The sequence below is a fragment of the Primulina huaijiensis genome, chromosome 2 (genome assembly GCF_012295235.1).
Source record: "Primulina huaijiensis isolate GDHJ02 chromosome 2, ASM1229523v2, whole genome shotgun sequence".
Taxonomy (NCBI): Eukaryota; Viridiplantae; Streptophyta; class Magnoliopsida; order Lamiales; family Gesneriaceae; genus Primulina; species Primulina huaijiensis.
The window spans coordinates 32,058,185-32,080,208 of NC_133307.1; the positions used below are offsets into that span (position 1 = coordinate 32,058,185).

A 22,024-nucleotide genomic window follows, 5' to 3' on the forward strand; every position below is an offset into this window, starting at 1 on the left:
CTCCTATAAACAGGACTGGAGATGTATATTGTTTTGTTTGTACGAGACTATTACCATTTGTTCTTATTTCATGCAATGTGGTTTTACTCATGAGTATAAAAAACAGGTTGTTGTCATTGTTAAGCATGACAGTACCCAACACCAATAGCAGAATATGGCTAAAATTATCCTGCCATTTGTGTATTTTTGTTAGTAATAGTAAATATTAGAGGTGAGAATGAGTCGAACTGTGTCGAATATCATTCTTATTTCCTGTCTGGACTTCCAATTTCATCGAGCCAGCTTGAGCTTGACTTGCGTCCATTATTTTTAAAAAGCAACGCTCATATGACAATGTTGAGTAATTATGAGAAGGAAATGATTAACAATCATGATTTAGTCGGACAAAGTTGTTAAAACATCGTCTTTGCCTTCCTTTTTTTGAGGGGGTATTCTCAGGGTACGACGGAAAAGTTCTTTTACAGATGTTTTGAATTGATTAGAGACATCGGAGTGTTCATTGTTTCTTGGACAATTGTCTAAGGATTCAACAGTGAGGAGATGAGGCTTCATAATCACTCAAGGTAGGGGTAGATCAAGCATTGGATCGATTGGTTGCCTATTAACGAAAAGAATTTTAGAATGTAGGTTAATTTTCTTAGAAAATCAGGTTTCATCTCCCAGTATCAATCTAGCTCGTCAAACGAAATCTTGGGGTCTCGACCTTTAGAACTATTTTGTTATTGTTTTTGATTCTTTGACAAGGTCGACATCTATTTCAGTAGACATCTAACTAGATTCTTTTGCCAATGATACCTTTTAAGTGTCTATAATTTAATTTATTTCGGCTTAAGACCCAGGCGTAAGGGGGACATGATAGTTTGCTTAGAACACACATCGGGCAGTGTGATATTCGAAGTCAAGTTTTTCTTTGACATTACTCATCTGCTTTGTACATAAAGTGTCATTTGAATTGAAATGAAATATTCGAAAAGAAAATAAGGATCTCGAATCTGTTATTTCTGCTTAAATTAAATAAACGATTGATCACAAGTCTCCTATCTTTATATTTAATGAAGAGACTTGGTGACTTGTAGGCAGGACACCAATGGACAATAATCACTGATAAATAACGACGCTGACATGGAAATCACGAACTATAAAGCTACATGGAATCAAGAACCCTTATCCTCAAAGCAAAGAACTTGCAAAAAAGACAAATTCGCAATATAACATTGCACATTTAAGAAACTGGTAGAACCAAGTCAGGCAAATTCAAGCCAACGCATCTTCCGTAGTCGGAAGTGAGGGGGAAAGTGAAGTACGTGATTCATCATACTCTTCCCCTAAAGGAGATTGCTCCACCCTCATCTCCTCTATCATTTTAACAGTTTCAGCCATTGTAGGCCTTTTTTCAGGCTGTGGCACCACACAAGCCATGGCCACATGAAGCATCGATACCAATTCTTCCTCAATATTCTTGTACCTCAACAATTCTGGATCGAACACTTCAGCTGTCCACTCATCCCGCACAACAGAATGAACCCATTTTGGTAAATCAACTGATGTTTCCTCCTCTCTAACTCTAGCCCTATTCAGGGAAGAATGCTGTGATGGAACCTTCCCTGCGAGTACTTCTAATAACAGCACTCCAAAGCTGTAAACATCAGACTTTTGTGAAAGTCTCTTGATTTCTGCTTGCTCTGGTGCCATATACCCTCCCAATCTAGCTATGGCATGCACGGGACTCAAAAGTAACGATAATCCGAAATCCGAAATGCAAGAAACTCCATTTTTATCTAGTAATACGTTTGATGATTTCACATTGCCATGAGGGATTCTGGAAGCTGCATAGTACTCTTCATGAATTCTTGCGAGCCCTCGAGCTGCCCCAAGAATTAAGCTGATTCTTGTTGTCCAATCCAGTGGGATTCTCCCAGGTCCTCTGTTTCCTGTCATCATCGAGAAATCAGCATGGGAAATTTTTTATATATATTAATATTAATTATTAAAGTTCTCAAATTTCATACCATGGAGAAGTGAATGTAAGCTCCCATTAGGCAGATAATCATAAACAAGCAACTTCTCTTCCCTTGCATAATAATAAGCTCTAAATCTCACTACATTAGGATGTCTAATCTTCCCAATCACATCCATGTACTGCTCAAACTCTTTCCTAGCACAAGGATTTGCATCCTTGAGCCTTTTTACAGCCACGATGCATCCATCATCAAGCACGGCTTTATACACCGTCCCCAGACTCCCTTTACCAAGCATTTCAGCCGATGCCCGGAGCAAATCCTCGAGTTCAAATTGCTTTTTTCTATCAAAAAACACTAGTCTACTCTTATCAGTGGCATTTGTACCATCACTATCTCCCCCTCCCTTATTAGCATACGCTCTCTTTTCTCCGGAGTGGCCATTTCTTCTCTTCGCACCCTCAGTTCCCGTCATTGAATTTGAGTCTATCGGGCACTTCCCACAGTAGTATGCTACTACAAAAGACCCTGTAACCAGTAAAAGGGCTGAATTTGCCACTACTATTGCTACTATTGCTCCGTTGCCGAGTCTTTTGTGATGCTTGCTTGATGATTCTTCAATTGTTGTACTTGATGAGGAGGGAAGTGAACTGGGATTGAACAGTACAGTTTGTGGCGATGCTGGTCGTCCACCCGTGTATGAACACGGCGGAAAAGGGTTGTTCCCACAGAGCCCTTCATTGCCAGAAAAACTGGTGTCGCCGAATTTTGATAATAATGACTTTGGAACCATTCCATGTAGTTCATTGTTTGACAGATTCAATTCTTTAAGCTGTGGAAGTGACTCAAGCAAGTCTGGAATTGTCCCTGAAATCTCATTGTTTTGGAGGTGAAGAGTGTGCAAGCGGGATAATTTTGAGAGGTTGGAGGGGATTGGACCTTGGAGATTGTTGTTGGAGAGATCAAGGCGAAGGAGCCGGTGGAGGGATGAGAACTCTAGAGGGATTTCACCGGAAAAGTCGTTTCCAGAGAGGTAGATGAGCTTGAGGTTAAGGCATTGGGATATCGGAGTGAGGGTGCCATTAAGGCGGTTGCCACGCAAATCAATGAAGCGTAGCTGATCCAAAGATGAGAGCGCGTCTATGGGGCCGCGGAGGTTGAGGTAGGGGAGGGAGAGGGTGGTCACACGGTTGTTGGTGCATTTCACTCCTGCCCAATTGGCCGTGCATGCTGTGGTGGTGGTGGTCCAGTTGGAGAGGAGTGTTCCGTGGAGGTCGGCTTGGGACCGGAAGAGGGAGAGGGCAGCGGTGTCGCTGGTGGCACCTGTACCGCTGAGGAGTGGGAGGAGGAAGAGGAGAAAAATCAAGTAGAGGTCCATATGTGAATGCTGCACTGAGCAGCGATTGCATGGGCGAATAATTTTATTAGCTTTCTACTGTCGGAGGATATCATGAGTTTCAAAATTTGGGGAGAAAAGTAATTTATAGATATGAATCAGAAATACTTGAATGCAAAATTTAGATTATTTTAAAGAAAATATACACAAATTATATATATTTACTATTCGATTTTAGTAAGGGAAATGATTAAGAAGACAAGAAGCATTTGGAGGGAATTGATTGCTCAAATGATTGCTGTTCTCCACTCCTTTTAATGGGGATTGTAATGGAGTAAAAAAAAGAGTGTGAATAAAGGGGGAAAAGAAGATGAAGGTTATTTATAATAATTGTGTATTCGGTCTGTTATCTTCTATTATACTGGGATCCATAGTGAAGTTCATGTAAAAGTAGAGCGCGCCCTTCGAGATAATTTTCATAATTTTCTTTTCAGTTTTCACGATATTTCCTCCCCTCATATATATTCTTTCTTTGCTAAGACAAAGGTTGATTTCAGTGGGCGGACAAGACATAAAGAATTGTTTTTGCAACATTCTATGTATTATTATTCGTAATATTTCTAATTAATGAATTATAATTTTTTTTTAAAATTTTCCCTTCTGGTCGCTAAATATAATTTTGACATTTCACTTTCTTTGTTCCATCTAGAAATTGTTATTCTTTTCTTTTCTTTTTCACTTGTTTGCAAAAGAAAAGCAATCACTTTAAGTGAGAAACAAACAAACTTGTGTCGCCAAACCCGATGAAAAAAGAAAATGTAAACAAAGTTGTCTGATGAAATCCTAAAAATATCAATTTCAGAGAATTTATGTGAGAGCTTTACCGAGAAAAATCGACATTGACCATATTCTTTACGTTTGATCATTTCGATTTATTTTGGTTAGATTTGCTTATAATATTTATTACTCGATAAAGAAAATTCAATTTGATTAGCATGAATCTAGTACGTATATGATAGTTCAGTTTGATAGCTACTAGCTAGAGTCAAATACTTTGCCTGAAATTTATCGTGCAAATTCTCATGTCAAACGGTGGGTAAAATTCTTGTGTTGTAACGAGATGAGATTTGATAATTTTCCCATCACTAGATTTGAACTTGAAGGCGTGATTGGCGTAGAAGAAATGATAAAAACTAATAAATTTCTTCTATATTAACGCTTCGTTTCATACTCGCTTGTAATCCAATTGATATTTGATATTACAAAGTCTATATTTATAAATTTTGACGACAATGTATACATCAAAACTATGACGTGATATTTTATAATTTATTAATTTATTGTTTGATAGCACGTGCCTGTCCCCCCCTACCTACCTAACTCGGTAACGATTGATAATGCATGACAACAAACATAAATTTTAAGAATTGATTTCGGATAAGATTCTGGCTGATAATGCTAAATTCATCAATTGAAAGTGTGAATATAGTCGTACAGCCACAAGGATCCTGAACTAATGAATTATTACGAGGAAGATTCTATGTTCGGAATGAGATTTTGTAATTAGGGTTGGCAACAAAATAAGAAAAAATAGGTAGTAGTCTCAATCAAAATTCACGCTAAATAATGCCAAGGTTTGGATATATATAAACATTCATGAACATCCAGCAAATTAAATTAAAATCTGGGGCTTATATAACCAGCCGAACCCGAGGGCGGATGGGCGATAAAATTTATGGATTTTATTTTTATACAAAGTTTAAAATTTTCGGAGCCTCCCAGAAAAAAGTTGTATATATGATTTGGTAGGTATCGAAGATTCAAGTTTTGATAAGTCCATGATATCGATCTACACAATGGTATTAACTCACTCATAATTATTTTGCATGCATGCAGTCGCATTCACTCTCTACGAAATAGATTAAGTTAAATAAACGATTTCGTCATATATAATATCAAAAAATCGTTTGTAATAATTTGAGGCGGGATTGATCAAGTGTTAGAATAGTAAACTATAATAATGGATCGTTTTCTATCAAGCTTCATAGTATATAGGGTAATATTTACTCATGAAAACAATAAAATATGTTTGGAGTTCGTTTATTTCAAAAATCAAAAGATACACGATTAAGACCGAAATCTAATAAAATAAATAACCAAAATCGTAAAGAATCAAATATACATGAAGATCTAAATTGTAATTTTCCCTTTTTAATAACTTATTATATAATTTTATACCAAAAAAAACCCAAAAATGTTTATGGAACCAATGTTTATTTTTCTATTTCATTTTCTAATAAATTAAGTCAGGAAAAGGAGGAAAATATATAATTTCAGATAAATAAAAATGCTAGGGCCATTATATTCTCCCCATTTTGATTTACAATATCTATTCATCATTAATTTATTGTTTTAGGAACCCCGCATTTACTCTATTAGTCTATTTGTTCAAGATATACATCTTCTCTTGTCGGAAAATCGAATAATAAAATAATGATTTCTGAAAACATATTTTTAATAGTTGTCAATTCATGTTGCTATTTATTATTCAAAAAATATATACAAACTTTGTTGTAAATTACGTAAAATAAATTAAATATGTTACATCGACCTCCAATGTGACTCAGCACCCTTGCTCACCGCATTTCAACAAGTCCCCTGTAGTTCGCAGTTATTTATGTAATTATAAATAATTTTATTCCAAAATGTAATGATAATTGAAATACCGTGCATGGACAAAAATTCATAATTAATATTTATCAATATTGATAATTAACTATTTAATATTATATATATTTTTATACTATATATATTATATTATATTATTAAAGTTGAAAGGTTTATATTTTTTGGTAAACCAAAAAGCCTTCCTCTCAAATTATAAAAAATTTCTATTTTATTTAATCGTTTAGTGATTTTGGTTTCTATATTCAAGATCTTTCAACTTGCCAATTTCAGTAATTTTTTTCACATGAGTGATGAAGTGAAAACTACACACGTCAGCGTTGTCACGTCGGTCATGTCACATAGACTCCACATAAAAAAAGACTAAAACCGAAAAAAAAAACAAATATAGCCGACTAAATAAACAAAATCATAAAAAGACAAATATACATGACTAAAAATGCAGATTTATCTTAATTAGCATGTGCATGGATATATTTGTGTGGAGGGAAAATGTAAAAGATTGTGAGATTTGTAATAACGAAATTAAATAAATACGTACGGTCTCTCTAATCTAAATTTTTTTTAAAAAAAATCCTATTACTTTAATTAACATAATTTTAATTAAGTATATTTATTAAATAAATTAACATGTTTAAGATGAGCCAAATATACATCGTAATTTATCTTAAAATGGAACTAGAGTAAAGGTTACGTAAACTTTCATAGATTTGAAGAGGATAGGACAACTAAACACGTGGTACATGTTAATATTAACAATAATAGTCTGATTTTATATTTATATTTTGAATAAGTCTCTTATGAAACGATCTCACGAATCTTTAAGACGGGTTAATCCTACCGATATTCACAATAAAAAATAATATTTTTTAAAGATGACTCAAATAAGAAATCCGTCTCACAGAATACGACCTGTGAGACCGTCTCACACAAGTTTTTATCTTATATTTTTGTTATTTTTCGAAACAGCTTGTCAGGTATTATCAATTTTGGGCTAAACGTCTGGGTGTGCTTCCCTTGTTTATATATATAATAAATATATGTGCTGTAGTAATTGATTAATAATAAATTTGATTTTCAATAATTAGAAGAAAACAAGATTTCAAAAGAATAATGGATATTTTTCCTGAAGATATGTAATCGAAGATGCCATATTTGTCACCATCGTCAAATTGAATTTATTTTATTCAACTTTATTTGGATTTACTCTATCTTTTGATTATATATGTATACGTAGCTACTTACTACATGTTTGTATCATTATTACAATTTAGTTGGCAAAGAGTGCGAAAATAAGTAAGTAAAGTATAGCTTTATATTTTGTTTATTTTCACTATTATCACTTCGGAAATAATTAGAAAAGTTACGTTCATGGTTTCGGGTAAGTGAAATTTATTTTGTTTTCGAGTATTTGCTCTTGGAAATTGTTTTGGGTTCATTTATTTTTATATAATGCATTCTTATTTACCTCGAAAATTCTATTATTTGGTTTTCTTGGACAAATTCTCTAACTATATATATAACTTTTTCTTCTTCTTCTTGTTTTTTTTTTTTTGGGTTTGAATATGTTAATTAAAAAAAATTGTCTTTACAAAATTACAAGTAGGAAACATGCCAGAAAATTAATTTCTCGTTTAATATGTCGTATTACATAAAACTACCATCAATCGAAATATATTTATTTGGCTAGATTAAAATGGACTACGAAATCGCGGGCCTCGTTCTAGCATTGCTATTATGGGTTGCATGGGCGGTTGTGACAGAACGGAGACACCGACGATTGGAGGAGCTCGGCAGGATGCCGCCCGGGCCACAGCCATTGCCGGTGGTTGGCAACATCTTCCAACTAGCACGCGACGCGCGTGCACCCCATGAACACTTTGCTGAACTAGCTGATAGATACGGCGCCGTGATGACGCTCTATCTCGGCTCCATGAGAACGGTGGTGATCTCTTCCAGTGAGGCAGCGCGTGTAATGTTCAAAAACCACGACGCAGTTTTGGCAGGAAGAAAGATATACGAAGCCATGAAAGGCGATATAAGCAACGAAGGGTCTCTCATCACCGCCCAATACGGGCCACACTGGCGGATGCTGCGGCGGCTCTGCACATCAGAGTTCTTCACCACCGCGCGCCTCGACTCCATGCAAGAAGTCAGAGCTAAGTGCGTCGATCAAATGCTCGAATTTATAACAGAAGCATCCTCCTCTGGTTCTGCAAACAGCGTCGGTGTTGATGTGGGGAATTTCTTTTTCTTGATGGCTTTCAATCTGATCGGGAATCTCATGTTCTCGAAGGATTTGTTGGACCCAAAATCAGAAAGGGGAGCCAAATTCTTATATCATGCAGGAAAAGTTATGGAGTTTGCAGGGAAACCTAATGTTTCAGATTTCTTGACGCTGTTTAGGTGGCTTGACCCTCAACAGGTTAGAAGAAAAACACAGTTTCATGTTAAAAGAGCGTTTGATGTTGCTGGAGAATTCTTGAAAGAAAGAATGAGAGAAATGGAGACCACTAAATACAGCGGTGTTGGAAAGAAGAAGGATTATTTGGATGTGCTTTTGGAATACAGGGGAGATGGAGTGGAGGGGCCTTCCAGTTTTTCTTCAACAGTAATCAACGTTATTGTTTTTGTAAGCAAGCTTCCCCCCCTTTCCAATTCTCGCTTACTTTTAATTAAAGCCCTTTAATTCAAACCCTATATACTTCACTTGGATCTATACTTTATTTTAATATATGTGATGTCAGGCAGCTATTTGTTTTACTCAATTCTCAAAAATTAAAAACTACTACCACTTGCCCTTCTTCCATCACTGGATTTATTATAATTAACTCGGCTAGTTTAGCAACTAAAAATATGGGCAACTTTGGGAAATAGTACAAATCAGAATGTAAGTACGTATCATATTTTTCTTTTCTTCCTTTGTGAAACATTACAGGAAATGTTCATAGCGGGAACTGATACCACCACCAGTACACTAGAATGGGCCATGGCGGAGCTCCTCCGTAATCCCCAAACTCTTCAAAAACTCCAATCCGAGCTCCGAACCCTAATCCCACCCGGCAAAAAGCTCGAAGAACAAAACCTAGATCACCTCCCATACCTGAAAGCGGTCATCAAAGAAACTCTAAGACTTCACCCACCCCTCCCGTTTTTAGTCCCCCACATGGCCATGGATCCATGCAAGATGTTAGGCTACTATATTCCGAAAGAAACACAAATTCTTGTTAACGTTTGGGCCATTGGAAGAGACCCTAAAATGTGGAAAGACCCATTGGAGTTTAAACCAGAGAGGTTTCTAGACCCGAGCATGGCTGATTACAAAGGGCAGAACTTCGAGTATATACCGTTCGGGTCGGGGCGTCGGATGTGCCCGGCCATGCCTCTTGCCTCTCGCGTGCTGCCGATGGTTGTGGGGTCGATGGTGCACTCGTTTGATTGGGTGTTGGCGGGTGGGATGAAGCCTGATGAAATGGACATGAGCGAGAAGATTGGGTTTACTTTGAGGAAAGGGGTTTCACTGAAGGCTATACCATTACCATTTCCATTTCCATTTCCATATCGACATGATAGCAAGTGCTAGTTTGAATAATAGAATTAGTGAATGCAAGATGTCCAGTGATGATGCGTGTCTAAATCAGATTGTAATCTAATATATTATTAAAAAAAACATACATTTAAAAAATAAAAACCATTTCAAAGAAGTAAGATGTATAGTATGCAACTTGTTGATAATATTGATATATTTAAATATAAAAGGTTGCTCACTACAAGAAAAATGATTTTCCGCAGCACGTAATCAACAACGTGCATTAAAAACACGCTGCGGAAACTACTTTTCACGTACGGCGTGCACCTATACGTGCGCTGTTAATAGTGTTGCACTTGAAAGCAATAACAGCGTGCATTAAAAGCACGCTGCGCATTTATGTGTGCTGTTAATAAATTATATTTTCGCAGCGCACAATAAAGGCACACCATTAATAGTATTATTAACAGCGTGCATGTCTATGTGCGCTGTTAAAAGTAAATCATTTTTTTTAAAAAAAATAATGTTTATACATTAACGGCGTACATTAATCGCATGCCGTCGATAATATCATTAACGGCATGCATATTATTAGCACGCTGCGGAAAATGGGTCCGAAATTTAAATTTAGCGACGGTTTTACTAAAACCGTCGCCACTTTAAATTTGCGACAGTGTATACAACATTTAGCGACGGTTTACAATAACCCATCGCCGATTTAAGATTGACGACAGTTTACTAAAATAACCGTCGCTCTTAGCGACAGTTTTAAAAACCGTCGCAAACAGCGTAAATCAGCAACGGTTTAATAAATAACCGTCGCTATTAGCGACAACTTGATTTTTACCGTCGCTAATTGTCGCAAATTATTTATAAATATCAGATTTCCGTTCTATTTTCCTACACACCACTTCTCAACACTTCAAATTTCTCTCCATTTAAGTTTCGATTTAGTTTTTTTTTTTTTTTCAATTTTTGGTTAATTTTTTAACCATAATTGTTATGGTTGTTTTGTAGTTTATTTTTAAAATTTACTAAATTATAAAAGTAAATTTTTTTTTATTTTTACTAAAAATTTAGCGACGGTAATAATACCGTCGCTAAAGTTAAAGACCGTCGTTTATTTAGCGACGGTTTTATAGGTTTTGCCCCGTCGCAAAATGGCGACGGTGTTTACAAAAACTGTCGCTAAACGTTAGATGTTCTATGAATATTAACGGCATACATTGCGCGCTGCAGATAGTTTTATTAACGACGTACATATGCATGTCGTTAATAATAGTATTAACAGCGTGCACATGTACACCGCGGATAATCATGAATTTTCAACGGCTTGCAATTTTGCAGCGTGCAATGCGCGCTGCGGAAAGCCCATATGCGCGCTGCGGAAAGTCATTTTTGTTGTAGTGGCTTTTCTAAACTAATAAAATTTTCCTTAATAATTTGTTCTTGCTCGATAATACTGTGAGAAGTTCCCTAGATATTTGATCATTATTCAAAATAATTCCTTTTCCTAATGAAATTCTTTGTTTCCTAATAAAAATAAAATGACGGATAGACTAACCAAAAGGCCCAAAACTAGCTCTAATTAGGTTAAAACTTATATATGTTGAACTCGTTAAAATCTTGATGAATATCGTTTATTTCAATTCGGCCGGCTTAAGGTTCTTCGGATCTTGATTTTGTTCAGTTTTGAATTGTATTGGATTAATAACCTCTTATAAAGAAATGGTGAGAACGATGGGAATTTTATCAGAGGGTGTTTTTGTATTTCTTCTGATTAAAGGGTTTTTTTTTTTTTTTTTAGTTTCGCTATGCCAGAGTCACTCGTTCGATTCCAATTTATGTTTAGTTATTTATATTGTTATCAATTTATTATCAATGGTTGACTAAGTGAATCGTAAAAGAGTCAAATCTTAAAAGATAATATTTAATATTTTGGACACAAACCGCACCTTCTCGTATTTATGAGTCTAACAGCTCGACACATTAGCTCTCATGTAAGCACTTTGCGTTACCACATATATAAAGAAATAAATTTATATCTTGAATAACAACTATATATTTTAGTCTAACATTAAAAGTTTCTATATAGAGTAGGTCTCTTGTGAGACGGTGTCACGAATCTTTATCTGTGAGACGGGTCAACCTTACCGATATTAATAATAAAAAGTAATAATCTTAGCATGAAAAATAATACTTTTTCATGGAATTATTTTTCATGGATAACTCAAATAAAAGATCTGTCTCACAAAATACGACTCGTAAGACCGTCTCGCTCGAGTTTTTGCTTTAGGCAACTAGATATATTGATTTTGTTTCATTATGTTTCATTAAAGACAAATTCAACAAACATGGTTTCTTCAAGCATGCGGATTCTTTCCTTGACTAACAAGAAACTGACAATTTCATTTCGTTAGGATAATAGCCTACACTTGAAACGGTATTTAGTCATTTTTTTGATATTTTTTTTATTATATTAGTAATTAATTATCAAACGCTGGACTTTTATTGATGTGATATTTTTTTAAAATATGTTGAATTAAACAGGTATTTATCAATTATTAATATAACATTGAATGTTATAGTAATTATGCAGAGGAAAACTTTTTACTATAGCTAGTTAATTAAAAAAATATTTTATCAACATTCTTCATACAAGAAAATATGCGACTAATCCATTTATAAAATTAAATTTATAAACAAACGATAAAAATATAGGAAAATGCTATATGTACAAATTGAGTTACAAAATATATTTAAATTTATAAAATTATCCATGTACTTTATTTAGAAAAAAATATTTTCAAAAGTGCATTTAAGAAATTTATTAATTTTAAATGCAATTTATAACCTAATTTGTAGGTGTAGCATAATCCAAAGATATATTGTATATTTCTACTGGACCACACTACAAACGATACAAGTTTTTCGATATCGGTCTTTTGTATATTTGATCAAGTCCTAAACCAAAAGTATATATAATTATAAACATAGATCCAAAAATAAATAAATTGAAGCATAGAAGTTTGTGAAGTCAGAAATATTAAATACGACAAGTTCAATCAAAAGTCGGCAAGAAAATCTTCTCACGACCGCAACGCCTGTATATTAAATATGGGAGACATTTACGAGTGAGAATTAAACAAATTAAATTAAACATGCACTGGGAGTTGACCATCCTCTATTGTTGCCTTCTCCTTGTGGCATCTGTACTCTTCCTCCTCCGTCATCAGCGGCGCTCTCCCACCCGTAGGCTGCCGCCAGGGCCACCGGGATGGCCAGTGTTCGGCAACATGTTCGACCTCGGTTCCATGCCGCACAAAACTCTAGCTTGGCTACAGAAAGATTATGGCCCAGTTGTCTGGCTACGAATCGGCTCTATCAACACAATGGTGCTGCTCACCGCCGAGACCGCGGCGGAATTGTTCAAGAATCACGACGCGAACTTCGCTGAGCGCACGATCACAGAGGTGATGAAGGCTCATGACTTCAACAAGGCGGCTGTCTCCCTCGCCCCCTACGGCCAATATTGGCGGGTGATGAAGCGTGTGATGACTGTTGAAATGCTGGTTCACAAAAAGATCAACGAGACCGCCGCTATCCGGCGACGGTGCATTGCAGACATGGTGGAATGGATTGGAAAGGAATCCACCGACACCACAGCCTCCGCCGCAGGGATACACGTGGCGCGGTTTGTGTTCTTGGCTTCGTTCAACATGCTGGGTAATTTAATGCTATCTCGTGATTTGGTGAGCCCTGAATCGACTCAGGGATCGGAGTTTTTGGCGGCCATGGTTGAGTTGATGGAGTGGTCGGGCCATCCGAACATCGTCGATCTGTTTCCATGGCTGAAATGGCTGGATCCGCAGGGTCTGAGGCGGAAAGCTGAGGAAGGAATGGGGAAAACAATTAAGATTGTGGGGCAGTTCGTGGCGGAGAGGTTGAAGGAGCAAACCGTTGCAGAAGGTAAGAAGGATTTTCTGGAAGTGTTACTGGAAAGTGAAGTCAATGGAAGAAAGAATGGGGGTGATAAGATTTCAGACCACGACCTAAATATAATGATCACGGTAAATAAAATCATCTTTCCTAGCTATGTACTGAGTCATTTTATCAGTTTATATTGATCGGGAGTTTACATACAAGTTCCATATTTATTAATCAAGAATATTTCAAGTTCAAAGCCCGACTCCATTTAATTCTAAACTAGTTAATTTGAACTGAAAGTGATGATAACATAATGTTATTTTTTTCCTCATATTTTTGTCATGAATAATTAAATGAACTAGAATTTAGGATTCAAATCCTATTTTTAAATTTAAATCTGCAAATTTATTTCTTTCCAAACCATCATACAAAAATAAACGTTTGCAAAAAAAATTATGAATTCTCAGGAGGTGTTTCTGGCCGGTTCAGAAACTACAAGCAGCAGCACCGAGTGGGCCATGGTCGAGCTGCTCAGCCACCCGGAGGTAATGACGAAGGCCAAAAACGAACTCGCCCAGGTAGTCGGAAAGAGCAACACTTTTGACGAGAATCACGTCGAAAATCTACCATACTTGCAGGCTGTGATAAAGGAAACTCTCAGACTACATCCTCCGGTTCCATTCCTGGTCCCTCGCAAAGCAATTCAAGATGCCAACTTCTTGGGTTACCAAATTCCCAAAAACACGCAGGTTTTCGTGAACGCTTGGGCGATTGGAAGGGACCAAGCTTGCTGGGATGACCCTTTATCTTTCAAACCGGAAAGATTCTTAGGCTCGAAGATTGATTACAAAGGGCAGCATTACGAGCTGATTCCTTTCGGCGCTGGCAGGAGGATGTGTGCCGGGATTCCTCTGGCTCACCGAATGCTTCACCTTTTGTTAGGTTCTTTGCTGCATGAGTTTGACTGGGAAGTAGATGAGATTGGTCGGAAAGGATTGGTGGACTCGAGAGAGAGGATGGGGATAGTCGTTCGGAAATTGGTGCCGCTGAAAGCAATGCCTACGAAATGTTCGATGCAATGCCCGAGCTGAATAATATAGCATCTAGTGATGAATCTTAGTCTTGTTTGGTGTCCATTACCGCCTATGCCTCTTTCAAAACAAAATTAAAAATGTTGTTTTCAAAGTCAGACAGCTCGGTTTTTGCATGAATTGTGACTTTATAAAAATCATTTTTATGTTAAAGGAAAAAAATCATATTAAATTTGTGTTTTAATCTCAATAACATAAAAATATATTTAAAATTAAATTGTTTTAATATACTCAATTTTTTGTTGAATAATTCCAAATATATAAAATCTATCACTTACCAAAAACATAACTACATAAAAAGATAAGAGTGGGTCTCATGTGAGACCATCTCTCGGATCTTAATATGTGAGACGGGTCAACCCTACCCATATTCACAATATAAAGTAATACTCTTAGCATAAAAAGTAATACTTTTTCATGGATGACCCAAATAAGAGATCCGTCTCACAAATACGACCCGTGAGACCATCTCACACAAATTTTTATCAAAAGATAAAAACAAGGAGATGACAATAATATTTTATATTTTATTTATTATCATGAATGGTATTATTATCTTATGTCATATCATTATTTCTATTATTTATTATAGTTGTCGCTATTTTCACTTATTATTTGTTTACGTTAGGTAAAAAAATTATTTTTTACAAACTTATTTTTACCCGTCTTCGTGTTATTAACTTATATTTTATTTTTATGATAAATATTATTAGATATTTAATTTTTATTGTTACTATTATTATTAATTTATATTTCATACTGTTTTTTGTTCTATTATTTATATTTATCGAGGAAAACTAACAATACTTGACAAATTATTACAACGAGACGGGTCTGTTTCGAGTTTGGCCAAACAAAAACCCATCTCACCTCACTTTAGATCTGCCTATCGTGTCCCGTCCCGTAAACCCAGTGGGTTCAATCAAAATTGAATCTGTTGGACCTTCTAAAATTATATTATTTTTATAAAATTAATAAATCATTAAAATTATTTTCCAACTTTATATTAATAATATTTAGAAACGGAAAAAATATTATGATAAATTAAAATCTATCAATTTTTATTCAAATAATAATTAATAAGAAAATAAAATTTTATAACTAATATTTTCAATTTTAAACATATCATAACAGAATAAATATATTTCAATTTTAAAATATTATAAATTAAGATTATGGATAATATATTATTATAGAAAATATATAATTATAATGCAGATACCGATGTTATTGGTGTGAAAATATTTAAATTTTGTTCTGGAATCATTATTACAATAGATAGTAATTTTAAAAAATCCTACAATTTGTAGTTGGGATGTAGCTCAGATGGTAGAGCGCTCGCTTAGCATGCGAGAGGTACGGGGATCGATACCCCGCATCTCCATATTTTTAAAAAATATTTTAATGTTTTAAAAAATCAACTTTGAAAACATAAAATAAAAGGATACAAAGTGATAGTTTTGACTTTTAGGCTACGATTGGTTGGAAGGATAGGATAAACTAATGATTAATATGTAAATGATAAAGAAATTGATTGTAGTAGGATTGTAATATATGGTGTAAAATAATATTATGTTTGGTAAGATTTTTAAGTGTAGGATAATTTTGAATTTTTTGATGAAAAGACAAAATTACCCTTCGCGGCGGGGGCGACGGCGACGGTGGCGGCAGCGGCCGGCCGGAAACAGCCGGCGGGGGGCGGCGGCCGGAAACGACCGGCCGGAAATGTCGGCCGGCGCCGGAAGTGGGCGACCCCGCCCGGCGGTCGTGGCGGCGGCGGCGATCGGTGGCGGGAAGTGGTGGTGAGTTTGAATATAAGAGAATGGTAAAATTGGAAAAATAGGAGGTATCAAGAGTTGGATAAATAATCGTAGGGGGTGAAGAGGTATTATTTTAACCTACCTAATATAACCTAATCATTCATAGGAGGGATTGACTTGGTTAAATAATCACGCGTACCAAACAGCTGACTAAGTAGGATAAAAAAAATAATCCCCCCTTATCCCCTAAACCAAACGCCCCCTTAAAATTATTGATGTGAACTTTTATCACTCAAGAAAATGGTATTTTTCACGATGATTCAAATTTTTGAGGTTAAAATTATAAATAAAAGATTCATTTTAAAAAAATATTAAATTTTAAATTTAATATGTTTTATTTGATATAATAGAAAGTAATGATAATTAAATTAAATATATAAAAATAACATAAAATTCAAAACGTTAACCAAAATTTAATTAAATATATAAAAATAACATAAAATTCAAAACGTTAACCAAAATTTAATGAAATGATATAACAAATGTAGATATTTAATATGGTTTATATTTTCAATGAATATAAAATGCAAATTTGAATTTTGAAGAAATTTAAAAAATTTCTCATTTAATTTTGTATTTATTTTTAAATATTTAATATGATATATTGATACAATAATACTAATAAGAAATTGTTTTAATAAGAATTTTTAAATATTGTAAAAAGTTTGCGTGTGTGTCTATATATCTATTTTATTTTATTAAAGTTGAGAACATGATATTAACCACTTAAAAAAGACACCAATTTTTTCTTCAAATTTTATCATTATATGATATTAACATTATTTTTTTTTGTTTTTTTTTAAAATTTAAACACACACATTTATTTTTATTTTTTTTATTTCAACAATTCAAATATCAATTTAGTTTTTTCATAATTTATCAAATTTCAATCTAATCCATCGATAATGATAAAAAAAACTGCGTATGCAAAGTAAGTAGTATCAGTTATATAATGGACCGGCTTTTTTTCGATTTGAAACCCTAGGAAGAAACCCTTCTCTTCGCCTAACCAGTCCCCAAATCCCAAAAGCTAGCTGAATTTGAAAAATAATGGCGGAGCACTTGGCGTCCATCTTCGGTACGGAAAAGGATAGAGTGAATTGTCCCTTCTACTTCAAGATCGGCGCGTGCCGCCACGGAGACCGCTGCTCTCGTCTGCACACGAAACCCAGCATCAGCCCCACGCTTCTGCTCTCCAACATGTACCAACGCCCTGATATGATCACGCCTGGTGTCGATCCTCAGTGCCAGAACATTGACCCTAAGAAGATCCAGTCCCACTTCGAGGTTCCGTTGATTTACCCTTCTGTTTCCGTTATATATTCTACTCGAGCTTTGACATGGTTTTTAGAAAGTTAGTAAATTCGTATCAAATTGTTTTTGATATTGAAAAATAGATGCAATCTTACTTTGTAATGCAATGTAGGATGTTCTTATTTTACTATATTTGAATCTGATAACCTAAAAACTATCTCGATAAGCTGTTGCAGTGGGAATCGAATGCAAGGTTAAATCAAGCTCGATTCCGTGACACCCCTGACCCGGGTTGTCCTATAGAAATATCTCTAGATGCTGTTTTTTTCCGCCTTTGTTTTAATTTGTGCATACGCTGTTCCAACACATTTGGTAATAAATGTATGATTTGGTGACACTTAGATTTTAAATTTGATTAAATTTGCGTCTGTCTTGACACACACACTTGCATACTCAGTCTCTCACTGACATGCATCCCATGTTGTCTGAAATTTGGAATTCAAGTATAGTTTCGGTTAATTGATTAATCGGTCTTAATTTTCTTTTCACAAACAAACAAAGTGTGGAACTTGCATATATGTTTGTTTAATTAATTTCGATCAAACAGGATTTCTACGAAGATTTGTTTCAGGAGCTGAGCAAGTACGGGGACATCCAGAGTCTCAACATATGTGATAATTTGGCTGACCACATGGTAGGCAATGTGTACATTCAGTTTAGGGAGGAAGACCAGGCACAAGCTGCTCTTCAGAATCTCATGGGAAGATCTTATGAAGGCTAGTTTTTCTCATTAGTGTCTACATTTTTCACTGTTAAAAGATAGGTTACTGGCCACAGACACTAAGATATTTGAGGTCAGGTCTCTGAACTATCTGGAGGAGTGTGAACTTGTTTGCGCATGACCTATCATAAATCACCTAAATAATGGTGCTAAATTTTTTTATGAAAGATCAATAGGATTTTTTATGCAGAGCCTGTGCGTTTTTTACCTACATGTATGTCTAGCATTAACAGGAATCTTTTAAATTCAGTAAATAACTTCATTATTTCCATCATAAGAGTGCTGGTATTGGAATTTTTAGGGCGCCCAATCATTGCTGACTTCTCCCCTGTGACGGATTTCCGTGAAGCGACTTGTAGGCAGTACGAAGAGAATGTGTGCAATCGAGGTGGATACTGCAATTTTATGCATCTGAAAAAGATAAGCAGGTCAGCTTTAAACAGAATTTGTTCTCCATATCTTGGATTTTCTTTCAGATTGGTTGCTGATTGGTCCATTTGTTTTCTGAAGAGAGCTGCGGCAACAATTATTTCGGAGTAGACGAAGGCATGGTCGCAGTAGAAGTAGAAGCCATAGCCCTCGTCATCGTCACCAAGATGAGCGGCATGGCTCTGAGAGAAGAGGCGATCACCGTCACTATGATAGAGGTAGAAGGCCTCGAAGCAGAGGTCCTGGTCGAAGGAGTGGAAGAAGCAGGAGCCCTGGAGAAAGGAGAAACAGGAGCCCAGCACGGGAAAGCAGTGTTGAAAGAAGGGCTAAAATTGAGCAATGGAACAAGGAAAGAGAGCAAGCAGAATCTGCCAGAGATGACAATAATAACTTTGATGGTAGTGCTAATGGAGATGAGCATAATAATGAGAAGGGCAACGATAATAACCTTCACCCACCCCGACGAAGAAGTGAAAGTTATGACGACCTGTAATGCCATTGCAGCTATCATGGTCTGTCTCCTTTTCTTTGTTCATTTCTCCCTTCTTGTGCTACTTTTTGCTATTTGTTTAGAGATATTTCTTTTGTTAAATATGGGCAGCTTTGAGGAAAAAAGGCTTACTGCCCATTTTCCACTGTGCAGGTGAGGAAGATTCATTCTCCTGTGGTATCCTAAATAACCAAAATCTCTGTTCTCTCTGTTTCCTCCTTCCAAAGAAACTCCCTAGGCCTTTAAAAAAAGAAACTGGTTTAACAGCTATCTGCACATACTTCCATTGCCTTCCGATTCTATAATTTGAGTATTCAGTTATCTCTTTGAGTTGTCCTTAAAAGATTCTCAGCTTTCTTTCGAAAGTAACTACTCTATGGCCCACAGCAATTCATTAATGCTAATTTGAAGGAAAAACTAAGATATCCTAATTCATATATTCTTACCATTTCAACTCTTAAAAACGTCCTTCAAATTCAAATAGTCATATGGTCATATTTATCATGGGAAGTAGGCAGTATTTCTTTACCATCTGCCTATCTTGTTGCAAACATATCACTATATACTGATTTTGTTGTACTTCTTCGGCTTTCTGCATGTTTCCACCCGAACAAAGCATTTTATTTTTCTTGTAAAAGGTAATTTCTGAAGGGTTTATGATTCCATTGCGTTTTTAACTTGAGTCAGACAGATTCTTCTCACCATCCATTTCTCTTGCATATGACATGTGATTATGAGAATATAAATTTATTAGCAAGGTAAGTTTCCTCACCTGTATGCGCTGTATGCGTTCTATATATTAATAATATAAGACCATTTAATACCCCTCTTAAGTTTTGCAGGTCAGGCATTCCTGCTGGTGCACACAGTTTTCTATAGCAGCTTATATTGATATTTGACTACAGGTTTGGAGGTTTTTTCTGCAGAGAAAGATTACTTTGTATTTGGCTGCTGGAGAACATAGTTCAATGCCCCATCTGATGTTACCCTTTTCTATGCATTAACGATTTTAGTTGGTGACGGACAATTCGGTTTGCTTAAGAATCTCACCAAGCTATTTTTGTGCTGTTCAAATTCCACCAGATTATGGTCTCTCTTATTAATCCAAGATATGATCCAAGGAAACAAAACTTTGTGCACTGTATTATTCTAGCATTCGACTGTATTTGATGTGTTATCAGTAATTTGTTCCAACGCAAGGTTTCATTCTGTTTTATGGTGAAATTGTGAAACTGTGTTACTTTATGTGAATGCCTCGCATATGGTGATGTTATAACCCGTAGACTGTGGTTTACGTTTTCTCGTGTGAGATACTAATTATATCCTCGATTTTTCTTTGTTGGGGTATCACCACATGTTAAGTGGTTATATGATTAAAGTTTTTGTTTGAACTAAAGGATATAATTATTATTTTTCAATAAAGAACTCATATCGATTGTCGTCAACTGTTATCTTATCGTACCCTTTTTATACACAGAATAGACAAACTATTTAAATTAATTATTTGATTATTGATAAATAATTATGTTTTAATATCAAAATGGATTAGAACTAAAAACCATACCCTAGATATGTATGAAAAAAAATTAAATTTTCATCATCATCTTATGATGTTTGAGCATGTTTTGATGAGTCAAATGTCAATGTTACCTCAAAATTTTAATCAGCCTAATCATCGCATAATGTTTGTTGTATGACTTAGATAATGGAGTTGTAAAACCCGAGATTTTGTAATATCGTGATCATATCAGTTTAATATCAGGTTAATAATTTGATGGTGTAATCTTGGATATTAATATTTAAATCATTCAGAATATAAGATTTGTTTTAAGGTTATCTAAGTTGAGTAGATAATTGTGTAGATAATTTTATCGTGTACAGAATTATAAAGCTCGAGATTAAGATAATATCATCTATTTTTAAACTTGAAATTTTGGTAGGAATAAATTTATCCCAATCTAAGGAATTAAAGAAGGAATTTTGAAAAATAAGCAGATAAATGTCTAAGATTTAGGTTGATATTGAGATACCGGGATAAAAGATCAAATAAGAGATAATAAAATCCCTAGAATTCGAAATCTAACAATATACACCATGAGATTTTCGAAAATTAGGTGGAAAAAAAAGAAGGAGATTTCGGATATCTACCTAGATCACGGATATATCAAGATTTTAGATTTGATTCACAGTTCAAACGCACTATCACGATAGCAGCCAACTCCTATAAATAGAAGGGCCCTAGTTTTCGAAAATCACACCTTAGAATACAGCAAATTTTCGAAAATTCTCCTCTAGTCTCCATAGGAATTTTCGAGCACAGCGAAGCGCTGCCGCCGTCCAGCCGTTGAAGAGGAATTTTCGAAATTCCTGTGCAAGCAACCCTAATTATTCACGTAATTTTTGCATCAAGAATTTAAGGTAAGTGGGCAAATTTTTTTAAAGTTTTAAATTTTTGGGTTATGTGTTTTTCTTTTAAAGAAAAAAATGCGGTCGAACACCGTCTACGTTTTTTTTAAATCTTGTTACGTTTTGTGAGAACACTGTGAGGATTCCCTGAAAATGGGTGGAATTCCAACATATGGCCCTTAACAGTGGGATAGAACTGTTTTACGGCCTCGCCCCCTTAGAGGATTAAAACTTAGGGACTGACGTCAGTAAACCATGAAAGGTGAAAAATTGCAGTGTTAAAAATTATGAAAAGCATGCTGTAAATATATGTTATTT

General features: G+C 35.2%; 4 protein-coding genes across 13 annotated transcripts; 3 read left to right on the forward strand and 1 right to left on the reverse strand.

Annotated features, from left to right (window-relative positions):
* Window positions 1-1,066: 1,066 nt before the first annotated feature.
* LOC140971763 (leucine-rich repeat receptor-like protein kinase PXC1) lies at window positions 1,067-3,688 on the reverse strand. The gene is made up of 2 exons (XM_073434208.1): window positions 2,010-3,688; window positions 1,067-1,931 (listed from the first exon to the last, which is right to left on the reverse strand). Exons 1-2 carry the CDS (start codon window positions 3,334-3,336, stop codon window positions 1,255-1,257), a joined length of 2,004 nt encoding a protein of 667 aa, XP_073290309.1. The 5' UTR covers window positions 3,337-3,688; the 3' UTR covers window positions 1,067-1,254.
* Window positions 3,689-7,229: 3,541 nt separating this feature from the next.
* On the forward strand, window positions 7,230-9,642 carry LOC140962042 (cytochrome P450 76A1-like). 2 transcript variants are annotated; one of them, XM_073420887.1, is made up of 3 exons: window positions 7,230-7,275; window positions 7,670-8,611; window positions 8,918-9,642. In XM_073420887.1, exons 2-3 carry the CDS (start codon window positions 7,676-7,678, stop codon window positions 9,560-9,562), a joined length of 1,581 nt encoding a protein of 526 aa, XP_073276988.1. In that variant the 5' UTR covers window positions 7,230-7,275; window positions 7,670-7,675; the 3' UTR covers window positions 9,563-9,642. The 2 variants fall into 2 exon arrangements, with proteins under 2 accessions (XP_073276988.1, XP_073276998.1); XM_073420897.1 differs by having other exon boundaries at window positions 7,244-7,360.
* A 3,005-nt stretch (window positions 9,643-12,647) lies between these two features.
* Window positions 12,648-14,664, forward strand: LOC140962056 (cytochrome P450 76A1-like). The gene is made up of 2 exons (XM_073420905.1): window positions 12,648-13,578; window positions 13,903-14,664. The coding sequence occupies exons 1-2, from the start codon at window positions 12,670-12,672 to the stop codon at window positions 14,524-14,526; spliced, it is 1,533 nt and encodes a 510-aa protein (XP_073277006.1). The 5' UTR covers window positions 12,648-12,669; the 3' UTR covers window positions 14,527-14,664.
* A 2,641-nt stretch (window positions 14,665-17,305) lies between these two features.
* LOC140971767 (splicing factor U2af small subunit B-like) lies at window positions 17,306-20,545 on the forward strand. Of its 9 annotated transcripts, none has more exons than XR_012174372.1 (7): window positions 17,306-17,633; window positions 18,208-18,376; window positions 18,683-18,809; window positions 18,892-19,322; window positions 19,454-19,477; window positions 19,988-20,058; window positions 20,143-20,545. XR_012174372.1 is itself a non-coding variant. In XM_073434252.1 (6 exons), exons 1-4 carry the CDS (start codon window positions 17,397-17,399, stop codon window positions 19,301-19,303), a joined length of 945 nt encoding a protein of 314 aa, XP_073290353.1. In that variant the 5' UTR covers window positions 17,306-17,396; the 3' UTR covers window positions 19,304-19,322; window positions 19,454-19,477; window positions 19,988-20,545. The 9 variants fall into 9 exon arrangements, 5 of the variants coding, with proteins under 5 accessions (XP_073290353.1, XP_073290356.1, XP_073290351.1 ...); XR_012174373.1 differs by having other exon boundaries at window positions 20,206-20,545; XR_012174370.1 differs by having other exon boundaries at window positions 19,454-20,058.
* The last annotated feature ends 1,479 nt before the right edge of the window (window positions 20,546-22,024 follow it).

Excerpts from the sequence above, each read along its gene's own strand:
- LOC140962042 (XM_073420887.1), top strand. The coding sequence starts at position 7,676 with ATGGACTACGAAATCGCGGGCCTCGTTCTAGCATTGCTATTATGGGTT. Across the intron at positions 8,612-8,917 it reads TAATCAACGTTATTGTTTTT|GAAATGTTCATAGCGGGAAC; the intron begins GTAAGCAAGCTT and ends GAAACATTACAG.
- LOC140971763 (XM_073434208.1), bottom strand. The coding sequence starts at position 3,336 with ATGGACCTCTACTTGATTTTTCTCCTCTTCCTCCTCCCACTCCTCAGC. Across the intron at positions 1,932-2,009 it reads CTTACATTCACTTCTCCATG|GAAACAGAGGACCTGGGAGA; the intron begins GTATGAAATTTG and ends CGATGATGACAG.
- LOC140971767 (XM_073434250.1), top strand. The coding sequence starts at position 17,397 with ATGGCGGAGCACTTGGCGTCCATCTTCGGTACGGAAAAGGATAGAGTG. Across the intron at positions 17,634-18,207 it reads AGATCCAGTCCCACTTCGAG|GATTTCTACGAAGATTTGTT; the intron begins GTTCCGTTGATT and ends TCGATCAAACAG. Across the intron at positions 18,377-18,682 it reads CATGGGAAGATCTTATGAAG|GGCGCCCAATCATTGCTGAC; the intron begins GCTAGTTTTTCT and ends TGGAATTTTTAG.
- LOC140962056 (XM_073420905.1), top strand. The coding sequence starts at position 12,670 with ATGCACTGGGAGTTGACCATCCTCTATTGTTGCCTTCTCCTTGTGGCA. Across the intron at positions 13,579-13,902 it reads ACCTAAATATAATGATCACG|GAGGTGTTTCTGGCCGGTTC; the intron begins GTAAATAAAATC and ends ATGAATTCTCAG.